Source organism: Lytechinus pictus, chromosome 3 (genome assembly GCF_037042905.1).
Source record: "Lytechinus pictus isolate F3 Inbred chromosome 3, Lp3.0, whole genome shotgun sequence".
Taxonomy (NCBI): domain Eukaryota; kingdom Metazoa; phylum Echinodermata; class Echinoidea; order Temnopleuroida; family Toxopneustidae; genus Lytechinus; species Lytechinus pictus.
The window spans coordinates 33,974,638-33,989,747 of record NC_087247.1 but is presented as its reverse complement, the minus strand read 5'-3'; the positions used below and the strand labels follow the sequence as shown (position 1 = coordinate 33,989,747).

Here is a 15,110-nt window from a genome sequence, read left to right as displayed (position 1 = left end):
AAATTAATGAACATTTTTTTTAATTTCAATGAAATATAATAAAACATAACTGAACAATATTTAGATTTCATCATTTCAGAAATAAAAACAATTCGAGTTTCTATTCGAAATAAGTTCACTGGATCAAGATGTAAAAAAATCTAGATGGCGCTATACTAATAGTAATCGCGTAGAAATTGGAGTTTACTCTTGCCTATGATTTCATGTATTGGTACTCTTTTCGCAGGACATGTTATCGCGCTAGCTTTTTTTTGGTTTTATCAGATTTCCCATCATGAAAATAGACAACCCGCCCCCTTCACTCGCTCCCTCATCGACTTCCACTTTTCTTTTCTTACACTGTCTGTTCATATTTTTTTTTCTCACGACTTCGTTCCGAACACCATTTTCCCCCTTTCCCCTCCCTTAGTCTTGTATATTTTACATTTCCAGCCCTCCTCTCTCCCGTCTTCATCAATCAACCCTCAAACCCTCGCTCCTCTACAATTATCTGTCTCATTTGTCTTCTACACCAATCTGCACCCCTGTTCATCTATATTTGCCCTTATACTGTCTACTATTTTCTCACCACCCTTAGGCCTTTTTCTCCATCTCCCCCTCTTTCGCCTTTCCATCTTTACACGTTCTTTATCTCTTTTCCACTCCCCTTCCCTATCTCATTCTCTTTGCCCTCTGTCTTCTCACCCATTTATCATGTTTATCTATACCCCTTGCCAACCACTCGCTGTTCTTATCTTGAGTCCTCTGCATTTCCCCCTCTCCAACCCCGGTCGCCAACTTCCTATCTTCACTCCCTGCTTTCTTTCTCCCCATCACCTCTTCCCTCTCTCTCCCTCAACATCAATTATTAATACTCCATACTCTAATACACACATCTTTTAAAACTTAAGTTTCCCGATCAAAGTGTTAGTTAATGGAATCTTTATTTAAAAAAATAAATTGTCTTGTCCAATGGACTTACATAATCTATTCGTTTTGACAAGAATTTCTATTTATAACAAGTGGAGCGCCTCTGTCAGTCTCGCCTGCATTATGCGATTCAATGTAGCAGCAGTGCTGACGTTGAAAATATCTATAGAATAATTATTCACCAAAACACAGTGCATATGATAATAAAATGCTATGTTCATTAACCCTGATGACATTTGAACTTGATCATGTGACCTAAGACTTGTGCAAGATGATCAGTGATACTCGATTGCCCCTATGTCCACATTTCATGAAGTATATCCATAAATTTTGAAATTACGAGGGCCAAAGTTCATTGACCTTAAACGACCTTTGACCTTGGTCGTGTGACCTGAGATATTCACTGATACTTCATTACACTTATGTCAAAAATACTTTTTAAGTTTTAACATTTCAAAAATACTAACCTCATTTAAAATTTGTACTATCTGTACTCCCCTCTTCCTTCTCTCTCCGTCCCCTTCCCCCTATCTCTATCCTAAAGTATCCTTTGGCCCCCCCTCTTTACCCCATTCTCTATCTCTAACCTTCTCCCCTCTCACAACATCTATAGCATCTCCCATCTGGTGAAAATGGCTAGGATTATTATTAGACCGCTATACAGAAATAATTATAATCTTGTGTAGACAAGGAATCAAATATAAATTTCAAATATCAAAGTTTCTTTATTATCCATAAATCTTTTTTAAAAATTACATGAAAATAAATATTTTCCAGCTCCATTCAATGCAATATACACACAAAACAAGAAAGAATCTGAAACATAGCAAATTATATAATACACCATTTCTGGAAGAGCAAACTAATGCTTGTATATAAATTATTTACCCCATTAGCAAGGCAGCAAGCATGTACAAAATGTATATCATGATTTTAGATAATTCAGACAAGTAAATTCCTTTACAGACCTGCTACTTATTGCACACCAAAGTAATATGGAAAAAATTAGAATACAGCTTATTAGATGGAATAATATTTGCTGATAACACTACAGCAATCTCATTAGGCGATGTTACTCTCTAAATATAAAAGAGCTACATGTTATCTTGTCCATAATCACTCTTCTTGGAGTGATAGTAGGGACTAATCCCTTTGGAGTGAACTGTATGTCCTTATAGAGTAAATTATAGCTTATTATGGAGTGAACTGTCCATCTTTTTAGACACTTTCACTCCAAAAAGATGTAAAATCCCCTCTAGAAAGATGCATATCGCACTAAAAAATGAGTGAGTTCATCTCACTCCAAAAGGAATGCGAATAGGGACCAGATTAGCTCTTTTGCATTTAGAAAGTACTCCTCTTTCTAGAGGAGCAACTACTCAGTAGTGCTTTTGCCAATAGAGATGAAAGCTATGGCTTAAAACTACTTCATGTCTTGACATCTCCAATAAGACACAATCCCCATTCCTCCATACAACTCTCATAAACATTCCATTTGGATGAAGAAAAAAAGAAATAAATATGTAAATTTCCATGTACATTCAGAATAATGGAAGACCTAATAGAATGTACTCTTGAAAGCAAGCAATAAAAAGGAAGAAAAGGGTTCATGGATAAAACACTTAACCAAAACCACCATTACAGAGTATACATGAAAAATGGAGATGCTCTAAAAATTACTTGTAATGAAATCAGACAGTGTTAACAAAAGATATCTAGACATGAAAAGTTTGAGATAAATGCAGTGTCCTAAAAGAGACCATTGGAATTTCAAAGAGGAAGGAAGTATATCATTAAAGAGAAATGCAACACACAATGTTGTATCATGTGAATAGTAATGGTATTGAAAACACAGGATAGGATTCAAGCCCCATCTTTGTTTTATCAGTATTTTGTAACTTGCAATAGGACAACAAAAATCATAAATAAATTTTTATAAATAAATAAATTGATTTCTCTTATGAAAGTTGATGAAATGAAAAGCCTATAGATCAGAATTTAATGAACCAGAAACCCATCTCATATGAGCTACATAATACTGTTAACTACTGTTATTGCTGCGATTACTATATTGAAAATTACAAATTGAATATGACTCTAAAGAGAAATCTCATAGCATAGTACAAATATGAATGAGACTGATATTCTGAACATAATTATGTCAAGTTGATTTGACAGATGTTTTTTTTTACTGATGTATGTCATTTTCCTATAAATGTTTCAGGATCAGCAGCTATACATTGTCATCTTGATTAGATTTGGTACTGAACGTAATACATTTCAAATAGGCTTTTTGCAAATGGCATGTACATACTGGGTAGGAAAACGATTAAAGGACAAGTCCACCCCAACAAAAAGTTGATTTGAATAAAAGGAGAAAAATCCAATAAGCATAACACTGAAAATTTCATCAAAATCAGATGTAAAATAAGAAAGTTATGACATTTTAAAGTTTCGCTTAATTTCACAAAACAGTTATATGCACATCCTGGCTGGTATGCAAATGAGGAGACTATGACGTCATCCACTCACTATTTCTTTTGATTTTATTATATGACATATGATATATTCTGATTTTCTCCTCATTGTCAAGTGATACAACGATTAATTCCTCCCTGAACATGTGGAATTGGCATTGTTTAATACTATATGGTTCAGTCAAGTTGGTCCTTATTGTCAAATCTATAAAAAATGGAATATTGTATTAATTCAAACAATAAAAACACAAGAGAAATAGTGAGTGATAGACATCATCGACTGAGTCACCTCGTTGTGCATATCACTGTTTTGTGAAAAATAAGCGAAACTTTGATTTTTCTCTATTTATTCAAGTCAGCATTTTCCTGGGGTGGACTTGACCTTTAACATAATGGACTCAATCAATAACAGACATGTACACCCCTTCTTTTTCAAGTGTACTTAAAGAAGTGCTTAATGTACATCGATCATGTTCATGCTATGCTATTAAAGGAAATGCATGATTGGATGAAAGAATGTGAGTTTTTAAACTCATGGCCCTGGGACGCAGGGGTGCTGAAGTACCCCCAAGATTTTCCGGGGGGGGGGGGGGGGTTGGGGGTGCTGCATGTATTATTCTCCATCAGCAGTACTCCCTGGAATTCTGGTAGGTGCCAGAAAATGGAGAAATGTAATGTAGTGGGTTTTTTTTTTTTTGGGGGGGGGGGGGGGGGATCAAAAAGACCTTCATTCTGTAGTGAACCCCCCTTTTTTTGCTTGTCAAATTTACATCAGCACCCCCATAAAAAAAGTTTTCAGGGCCCTGCTTGAACTTTCTGGGGAGAGGGGGTTAACCTCTCTTGTGAAGTCTGCCAAATGCCCCTGACAGACACCTAATGTGTGCACATGCGGAGAGGTGACAACCAACTTCCATGTCCAATGTGGCAGGCATAGAGCCGACCTCAAGTTTGGTTCAGGTCACAGAGTAAAGGTTACATGAAAATTGTGAATAAGAGCATGGCAGTTCTCATTTTTGTCTCAACAATTTTAATAATTTTATAACTTGTTGCTGACACATTGATTAGAGGAGTTTTTTTTGTTACAACACATAGCAAAATCACAACCCTGTTTCATGATTTATTTAACTAAAAAATCTATAAATAAAAAAAAAATTGTCTTTATTCTCATGATCTAGTTTGTAATTTCTGCATAGAATATATTGTTCAACCCAATTCATCAGATGAACTAGTTCATATGTGCATAATCAACCGTAATTAGGCAGTAACAAATCGTTGTTTACATCAAGAACAAAGATTGAGTCCTTTTTAATAGTTGATAATGCTCAACTAATATCTGAAGCTCTGAAGGTAATTATTTTTAAAGACCATATCAGAAGCAAAATATAAAATTGATTAAGTATACCCTAATAGAAAGCTAAGAAGTTAGAAAATGAATATATGTAAGATTAATAGATTTTAATATGTTAGCTGCCAAGAATTTGCTTTAGAAACACTCAAATCTGTAAGCCCCACAAATGGGATTTATTGCCTACACACCAAGACTATGATATCATAGTGATTATATCTGTTGTACATATGTAAAAAAGAAAAACCAAAACAATATTTTCTTTTTTTCCAGATTACAAATTTGAATCACTGAAAATAATTTGCACAGAAGTATCAAATTTACAGTACAATATTTGGTGCTTAAATGTACAGAAAAACAACTCTAGACCACATTTTGTATGAGATTTTTGTTACTTATTTGACCATGACTGGTATGTCAAACAAAGTGTCACGAATATCTGCAAGATATTCGAGAGCTGAAAGTTTCATCAATTTGAACAGAAAATAATTTTCTGTGCAACTTCTTTTCAAAATGTGGAATTTACATACTGGAAATAAAGAAAATAATACATTCAAATGCATGTTACCACAACTTTGTTTACATATAGTGACATCATAGAATTCAGTAGGGGGAAATGTGCAATAAATCACAGTTTAGAAATTCATAAATCTGAGCACATCTTTTCTAAAGCAAGGAACTCATCTGTTTAGTGGTGAAATACATGAAGCTTGAATAATTGTATTTACTTCGTATAATATCATCTTTCCAGTGATGTATAGTTGTTTTGCCCTTCTGATATGATCTTCAAGGTTTGAGGTTTAAGAACAGTCTGTATATGTAGTGATGGTATTACCCACTCTTTGCGTCACTGTACGACAGCTTCTGCCACCTATGGAAAAAATAAAAAATAAAATAAACACTCCTATTGATTGAAGGAAAGGTGTCTATATACTCATATCCATCAATGCTATTTACCTAGGGGAAATAAAGCCAGAGAATGGATCAACAGCTGGCATTAACTACACCCATGTACAAAACATGTAGACTGGAGAGCTCCACAGAAACCTACTTTTAATACTGCAAAACACTGACAAATTGTAGGTATTTTCTTGATAAAAAGAATTTTTAATGCAGCATTTCAAAGGCAATTTTATGGAAGTTTCATTACTTCAGCCCATGCAACAAACTTGATTGCTATTTTACTTATCAGAAGCTAAATATCAGGAACACTTCATTGGTGAATGGCAACTATGCACATAGCATTATAATATACTTGCACCAAAATGTCAAAACTTAAAGGCTATATAACCTTTAACTATTGATGTTTGTCTCGCTCAAGCAAGCAATACAAATATTGTACCAATAATCATACAGTGCATGTTCAGGCATAATTGTATTCCATACAAGTAGGCCCCAGTTCATGTGCTTGCATGAATTGTATACAGCTGGCTCATTCTTTGCCTTTATATAAACTGTGCTAATTGCAAGTATCTAAGAAGTAATGAGCAGTTTTTTTTTCTCTAAAAGTTGATATACTATGCAACATGCAGAACTACCGGTATGCAGAATTCATAATTCATTTTTGACCTCAGAAAGTGTGTAATAAAAGGTGTTCTATTGAAGCAGTGGTTATTTCATTTTTATATTCATGGCACTAGTGTAATTCATCCCAGTTGAGTAATCATCTTTTAAATAAGTTGAGGGTACTATCTAATTTCCACTTCAAAAAGTGGAAGAAAAAAAATCAGTAAACAAACCAGCTTACATTATATGTACACATCACATTTACGAAATAACTTGATTTGGACTATTATATATAAAAAAAATTACGGTAAATGTAGGTTTTAAAATTGAAAAAATCTACCTTCCTGGATAAGTCAGAAAAGTCTCTGATTTCAAACCAAAATGATAAAAAAAATGTAATTTGTGTGTTTCTTAATACATATATAAAGCAAACAATTTTCATTATCATGAGAGGCTTATGGGTCAAATACTTTTTATTAAAGACGTACAGGATAGCACAGACGGCGAAGGAGGATTTAAAAAAATAAAGAAATATTTGAATAAATGATGTATCTGAACTGCAGGGAATGATTAATCAATAAAGTGAGATCCTACAAAATCTGTAGCATTTCAATGAGGTTTGTAATCACTTTGAAAGAGAAATACATGTACTTGTGATTAATGCATGGTGTTTAGTAATATAGAGTATTGTCAACTAGTTTAACGTGTGTGATGTCACAATAAGGGCTCTACTTGTATGCATGCATTATTTTCACTTTTGATGCATGCATGCATTAATTTCACTTTTGATAATCTGCCATTTTTTTGTTAAGAGGGTAGTTTAATTGTAAATATTGTTCCCAAGTTAAAGTCAGACTGTCAACCCTACAACAAGCCCATTGCTTTTACACCTGATCACCATTCAAATTACATATATTCCCGGAAATCACTTGTAACATAAACCAATTCTTTACGGTCAACTCATAGCGAAGGCCAGGAGGGTACACAACTCAATGTTAGCCTTCTATGTTTCAATTCCACTCCGAAAAATAGAGTAATTCTACCCCAGAGAAAATTAACCTTACACACGTCATCATCACAGTTTCAAAGATACACGTCACATTGTGTAGTATTCTATTACATGTAGCTAGCCTGTTATAAGAAGAAAGTTGATGGTAGATATTATGTATCTCAACTTCAACTTCATAGGTTGACCTTGAATCATAACAACCAACCTGGCATGTACACGTAATATTTAAGACCATTCCTGATCTGCCATTAATTCATTCCCCCCCTTTTTTTTTACTGATATAAAAGCCTATATCTGAAGATCAGCAAACTATTACAAACATACCATTGAGCTCTATTCATCATTCATTCATGCAGCTAAAGGTATTTTCATTAGTTCTACGCTTTCAACTTTCTAACTACTTGAGGATAGTAGGCTAGAACAAAACCATCATCTTAAATAACACATAATAGAATATAATATCAATTGCAAATCAGCCCTTATAAATACTCAATAAGACAACCAGATATCCCTTCCTTTCAGGATTGTCCTGTATTTTCATCATTTGTCCCACGTTCTGTGTCAAACCCTCATGGGATGCCCTTTTGTCACTGTATTCCGAGATTTTTTACCAATTCATGCAAAATATGGACAGACCCCACTCTGGTCAAATACATAGAAATATCCAGATATCTGGACTTAAAACCATTTCCCTCACTTTTAATCTCACTTTTTTGTTAAGAATTCATACTGCAATTTTCAGGGTAGGTTTAGTTTTTAGTGCCATCAGAATCATCTTAAAAATGTATAGAATTCAGGCAGCATCATACAAAGGAATGATATTTATTGAATCAATCCCATCTATTGAAAGCCAGCAGTGTCATAATAACTTTATATACATGTATTGTATACCAGTAAAGTGAATTGAGCCAATTCAAAGCTTGTAGCTTTGTATGTACATGTACAATAAAAATTTAGTACATGTACTGTAGAAAATGCAAATTAAGAAAAAAAAATCTGTATAAGAAATCCCCTATTGAAGTTGCCTGAGAAACTGGAATATTTCTTCGATTATCCTTTAAATTCTGAATAAAATATGCACAAATTCAGTCTGGGAATTTCTAATGGAAAAAATCATTGTCAATTACATGTACATGACAATATTAGTACTTCTTTATCTACATGTATATTTTACCAGGGTGCTACATAACTTTTTAGAAGCACTTGCCCAGTCAGGCAAGTAAATTTTTAAATAGTTGGAATATACTTGCCCAAAAATCTATTTCACTTTCCCGAAAAAACCCTTGGAAAAAAGTTTCTCTTCAAAAACGAAAGTTTTGCGGTTATTTAAAGTAAACCATTTACCTTTTTCTCTCTTGACATTAACTTATCTACCTTGTTATTGCATTCCTTTGTCCAAAAAAGTGATTTTATCTTGCCTGCAATGACCAAAATTAGGGTCAATATCATATCATATTGACCCTAATTTTGGTAATTCCTACTGTTAGATATTTGCTTGCCCAATTCGGGCAAGTAGTTTTGGTCTTTACTTCAAAACGCTTGCCCGGCTCTAACTTTAACTTGCCCCGGGCAATCGGGCAAGTGCTTATGTAGCACCCTGATTTTACAATTTAAACATGGTACATTCAGGTGCACCTTTTAAAGGTCCAGGCAAAATCAAGAGAAATATAACACAGATTTCATTCAGGAACATGAAGAAATATTCTGAAAGACCTTTTTGGGTGCTTGTCGTCGTCTGGGTTACTGTTTTGGTTCCTTTATGTATAGCACGCATCCTTGCTATATTCCATGTAAACAGTATTTGAAAAATGAAAGTAACAGTCTGTATGTGATTATTAATATAATTACCTATAAAGTCTACATGTCAGGAAAAGATGGTATTCCTGAAGCTTTGTATTTAATTCTCTTGAACGGGATTAGTGAAATGCAACTACGTACTTATAGGACTTCCGAAATGTAGGCTTAATGTTAATAACAAATCCAGAGGAAGTAACATTCAAATCGCAACTGCTTAGCAACCTCCACTCCCTAAGGAGTAATCCTTGCCGAACTGCTGTATGAGAGCTTCTTCTTATTTCTTATTTTTATTATTTTTTTTAATTTATTCATTCATAATTTTCCAATCGGATGCAACTGTTACATTTGGTACAACTATCTGAGGATGTTAAATTTGTGATCCAAATGCATGAATTTGGCTAAACATAGTTCTTCAGCCTACTTAAGGGACATGGCTAATCTGTGGAGCATTTCAATTTTTATGAAAGGACATGTAAGATGTTTTATGTATTTACTACATGTACATTATAGTAACCATTCATTCAGACACCACAGGTGCTTATCAGCCCATCAAAATCAAGGAGAGATGTCAGATTGGACAACCTATCAGATGGCAAATGTTGATGAAATGCTCTCCAGACACTACTGCCAGTGATGGATTTCCAACCAAAATTTCATTATTTGGGCAAAACGTTCAAAACTCTAAAACATGTACATGATATCATTCACAAACTACTGGCACCCATATCACATAGAGATGGAAAGTGGCAAATGAAGACTTTTATTATGCCAAGTGCAACTCCCTGTCACACGGTTGTGGAAACTAACATGGCTAATTAGTCCACAATTTTCTTAAATAATTAGGTTATGAATAAACATTATTCCAATTTAATGATTAAACAAAGTAATGGCAAAAATCAGACTATATACCTGTTAGAATATGAAACATAATCTACAAGACATAGGGTTCTTTTGACAACTTAGAAGAAATGAATTCTTCTTAAGATGAAACTGTGATGTTGTTCTTTTTATTCATATTCTAAGATGGAACCTTACCTGCTGCATGTCTTGAATGAAATGATCTTTGTTGCTGCAAAGAAAAGAAAAGAGAAATAAAAAATCAAGTCAGGCATAAAGATAATCCACTAATAACTAAAGCTATGAAAATTATCACCACTGATAATCTAAACACGAAATAAACATCTATGAAATGAACACATACATTTGCGTATATTGTATCGATCAAAATTACATAGCAAGCTTGAAGCCCTAGAAAAAAAATCATTTATTAAAAGACTTCTTCTGTCCTACATTATTTTGTGCTCTTGCCTCCATTTCTAATAAAAATAGCATACAAAATGTTGCAAATTCATCTTGATCATGTGTAATAACAATCTCAAACTTTATCAAATACCTATTAAATAGATAAGATGAAATTAAAATCATGGTACTTTCTATAGGAGGGCATTACATTGATAGAATGCTCAGATTTTATTTAAAATCAACCATCCCAAAAAGAAAATGGCTGAGACAGACATTAATATTTCTTTGAAAAATCTTGCTTTAACTTCTTCCTTGTGGGTCAACTACTATTCTCTATGCTGACTTGCTGTTGTAGACTTTGGTTGACATTCCACATGAACAAAAGGAATCTAACTTGAACTCAATTGCTCTCTTGTATCTTGTACTTTGTATTCTTAACACACAAAGATTTGATTCATTACCTATTTATCACCGATAACATTAAATTCCAAATCAAACTGACTTGATCTTATGGTTGGCTAAGAACTTACAAAAAAGGTTAAACTTTAATACTCACCTGTCTGTGTGCTGAAAATTGCCCATTTCCAAAATGTCCATTTCCAAATGCTGACCCAAATCCATCAAATCCCTGATTCTGAAAGCCGCCACCCCTGTGATTCCCAAAACCATCAAAAGCTTGATTTCCAAAGCCTCCCATGTTACCAAACAAACTGTCATCATCAAAGTCATTCCAGAAAGAGTCAAAATCAAAGAATCCATCACCAAACTTCATTTTCTGTCTTTGATCTCTCCCTTGATGACCTCTCCTCTGGTGGAAGCTGTTGTCAAAACCACGGTAGAACTCGTTGAAATTAAATTGTGGACCACCACCTCTTCTTCCTCCACCACCATGTTGTCCCTGGTTCTCATAGGCACTGGCTCCTAATCTGTCATACTGTTTCCTTTTGTCTTCATCTGAAAGGACTTCATAGGCTAAAAAAAAAGAGACACTTTGTGAATGCTTGATTTCTTGTAAAGTCTGAGGTGCCAGCCTGATTTAAGAGCTCTTTTTCATTTTCCCCTTGTTTCCAGCTACACAAGATTATTATACTTGGTCTTTTATGATATTGATAGTCACCCTGCTTACCTCCAGACTTAATGTATACTTCAAGTTGTGAACTTTTGGGTAATGATCATAAAATCAATCCACAAATTGGAAAAGGATGATATTTCAATAATTTTCTGTATCAAAACAAATAGAGCTGCCCTTACCCTAGATGTCACAATGACAGTGGAATCATTGTGGTAAATTTTCAATCCTGATAGGTATGACAATATTTCTACAAGTTTTTTTTTTTATTAAAAACTTTTTTAATTGTTTGCCCAATTCCACTCATATGCTCACACACTAAAATCCCAATCATTTCCCTGATAAGAGACAGCATCCAGAAACCATTACCTTTAGCTATCTCCATGAACTTCTTCTCTGCATCAGGCTCCTTGTTCTTGTCTGGATGATACTGAATGGCTAGCTTCCGAAAGGCTTTCTTGATCTCTCCTTGTGATGCACTTCTGCTCACTCCAAGAATCGTGTAGTAATCCCTTGTAGCACTTTGAACATAGTCCACCAACATGAACGTTAGGACACCTACAGCTGCCAGGTGACAGCAATTTTGACACCTCATGGTACAATTTATTAAGAGACTCCCTACCTGTAAAAGTTGACTTTGATTTCTGTCAATGAAACAAAACAAAAAATAAATAAATCGTCACTTTCAAAATGCAGAAGCAATTTTGAAATAAACATGAATAGAAAGTAAATATTATGAATTGTCAGTCTTATGCCAAAAACTCCATTGAACCTGTATAGTGATTATGTCCTTTCGGCTTTGGGCATGAGGCCTAAGAATTAGGGCAAACTCAAGGCCTTGTTAAATTCAGTTGCCTAACACAAACTCTTGCTATTCAGCACATAGATACTGTGCATAAGTGCATTCAAAATTCCAAACAAGTATGGATGCGCATCAGTGTTGCCAGGTCCAATCCAAAGAAAATCCACAAAAGGTACCTGAAAAATCCCAAAATTTTTCAAATCACAATAATTTTTTAAAAAGTGAGGACAGTTTGTTATTGCCCAAAACTAGTTAATGCTGTAGACCCCTCTATGCTAGTTTGCTCAGCTCACACCACGGCCGGTAGATTATTATTATATGCAGAATCGCGCAAGACATGTGCTGATGTACATTCTAATTTCCATCTACAGTAGATCGTTTAACAACAACTGCAGATCTAACTTACACTAAGTCATATTAATTAAAATAGCAAATTTTACTGCTTTTCACCAAAACCTTCATAAATCCCCTAAAATGGACAAACAATTCCCAAAGATGGCAACACTGATGCAAATGTGCAATTAAACAAATCAAGGCAAATTTGCTCCCCCCCCCCCCCCCAAGGCCAAGCAGCAGCATGTAGCTCCTTGGGTTAAACTGCCCTCAGCTTACTTGCACAAATTGTAGAGGGCAGTGTGCAGTCTTCAATGTTCTCTTTTGTCAAACTAACAAACAACAGTTCGTTTTGGTTTCAAATGTCTAAAACGGTCAACTAGGTGTACAGTATAAAATTTTGATACAAATTGGTCTAACGTTAGACCTAACTTATACTAGTAGAGGCCTAAGTCAAGACTAAGTTAGACTCTAATCTAACTTAGTATTGACCATGTTGATAATTTGAAATAGGTCCTATAGCCTAAGACTAAGTAACGTAACGTCAGATCAAATATTGTTAGATCTATTCCACTCATTCTGAACAAGGTTATGATATAACCTTGTTCTCTGTTACTACTCCCTGTGTGGTGAAATAAGGTTGGCAATGTTTGGCTTATTTTCTCTTTTTCTTTGGGACAAATGCTTGATTTTTTGACACTGTCAGTTTCCATTACAGCTATTCATCATATTGGCTCTAAAGTAAGTTTGATTCTTTAAATTATTTTTTCATAATTAAAAATAGAGATTGAAAAATGACAATTGTCTTGCCATATTAGTACTTTCCACCAATAAGACTGCGTAAACAAAAATATGCCCAAAATTCAAGTTTTCGAGGGCTCTGGTGTCTGGTGAATACAAAAATTACACCCATCTACTATTACTAATGAAAACTAAATTGCAACTGTATGGAAATTACTATTTTTGGTCACAAAAGTGATATTTTAATGATTTTTTAAATTGTGTAGGCCTACTGTGACCTGTGTACAGCATTGGCATACCATACTCCATAGTCCTACCTGTAGATTCCCCACAGGCAGGATGGTAATGAACCCTTGAGTGGATCTATTCTAAGACTAAGTTCTAACGTTAGCCCTTTTTTTTATACTGCTTAAAAATCAGTTTCACTTTCAAAATTAGTTTTGGCTCAATACAGAATACCGCCGGTACTTTGTTTCTGCTGTTTCTGTTTCATAATCTAGAGTCGAAAAAAGATATTGTAACATTAGTGAAGCAGACAGCGGAACAAGCAACGAAACTTTTCAAACAGAGTCAGAGAGGAGCTCTGAGTCTAGCCTAGGACTTTATTTTTAGGAGGAGATGCGTCGAGTGCCAGGCCATGCGAGACTCCGGCCTCGGCCGCCCCGCGCCCGGTTGTTTGCTGGCGCTGGCTACGGCTAGCCTAATCTACGCGTTACCGTCCTTACCGTGGCGTTTGCACAGAGAAGGCGATTAAATTACTTACCCGTTTTAATGCAAAGCCGGTTAGAAATGAGTTACAGATGGACCGTCATGTACTTGATCTTGCCTCCAAGTCACTACAGTTTGATATATGACTATGACTTTCGGTATATCACTATCAGGAATTAGACGTCACCGTCTCGTTCCGGACTCGGTTGTAAACACACGTACCGTATACCGTATACCAATTAACATACAGACTTGACATACATTATACCGGTACTGTATGTGTAATTGATTGTAGAACGCATGCGCAATATCTTGAAAGATTGCTATTCGTACGGGTAATGTTTGGATTGGTCGAAAGTGTCGCGGGATGTTTGAGTTACGATATGCTATGGTGGGGGCATAGAGGCGGATAAAATATCCACCTCTAAAACATGGGTGGGGTCGTTGTTTCTGATAGCGGAACCCATGGAACTGAACAAAATTAACCTCTTTACTGAGTGTCATTATACATGCAGGGTCATAAAATCTCAGCTCTGAGGTGCTCATTTGCGACCATTTTTTAAATGCTTTAAAAGTAATAGTTTATAACCATGCAAGTAATTGTCACAGGCCATGGATTTCAAGTTTATTTCCTTTAAAAATCACTGGCGTAATTCCGGTCCGAGCAGGGGGGGGGGGGGTTGAAAGCAATATACTGACCTGATAATTAAAACATTTTGGGGACACCCCCACACCTACACGGGGGGGGGGGGGTATATAAAACCGTGTACATAATAATTTTATCTTTCATTTAAAGACCTCATGGCTATAATAATGAATATGTTGTGTTATAAACTACTGAAGTTACAGTTAATATCCAAAAATAGAAAACATGATGACCAAAATCGTCTTTCATGAAGTGTGATTATTGGATAATGTGTCGAATGAGCAAAGCGAGCAAGCAAATTTTCAGTAGGTGGAGGAAAGAATGTTGCCCAAAAATCACTTTCAAGTGTTGTGTAACTATCACATATTATGTACAGGGATATTACTGCGTGCGTAATACTACCATCCGTTCACTTGAAGGACTATCACAATGATGGTTATATTTCAATGGATTTGTTGTGACGTAAACTATTGGATTACAATTAGTATCCAAATGCGAGCGAGCGAAGCGAGCAAGCAAAAGTTTC

General features: G+C 35.1%; 1 protein-coding gene across 1 annotated transcript; it reads right to left on the bottom strand.

The window, feature by feature from the left end:
• Positions 1-1,610: 1,610 nt before the first annotated feature.
• LOC129257402 (dnaJ homolog subfamily B member 9-like) lies at positions 1,611-14,243 on the bottom strand. Its single transcript, XM_054895712.2, has 5 exons — positions 13,994-14,243; positions 11,724-11,998; positions 10,842-11,257; positions 10,079-10,112; positions 1,611-5,602 (listed from the first exon to the last, which is right to left on the bottom strand). Exons 2-5 carry the CDS (start codon positions 11,947-11,949, stop codon positions 5,532-5,534), a joined length of 747 nt encoding a protein of 248 aa, XP_054751687.2. The 5' UTR covers positions 11,950-11,998; positions 13,994-14,243; the 3' UTR covers positions 1,611-5,531.
• Between the last annotated feature and the right edge of the window lie 867 nt (positions 14,244-15,110).

Coding starts and splice junctions, on each gene's coding strand:
- LOC129257402 (XM_054895712.2), bottom strand. CDS start 11,949: ATGAGGTGTCAAAATTGCTGTCACCTGGCAGCTGTAGGTGTCCTAACG. Junction 10,113..10,841: donor AATTTTCAGCACACAGACAG/GTGAGTATTAAA, acceptor TTTTCTTTGCAG/CAACAAAGATCATTTCATTC. Junction 5,603..10,078: donor TCATTCAAGACATGCAGCAG/GTAAGGTTCCAT, acceptor TTTTTTCCATAG/GTGGCAGAAGCTGTCGTACA.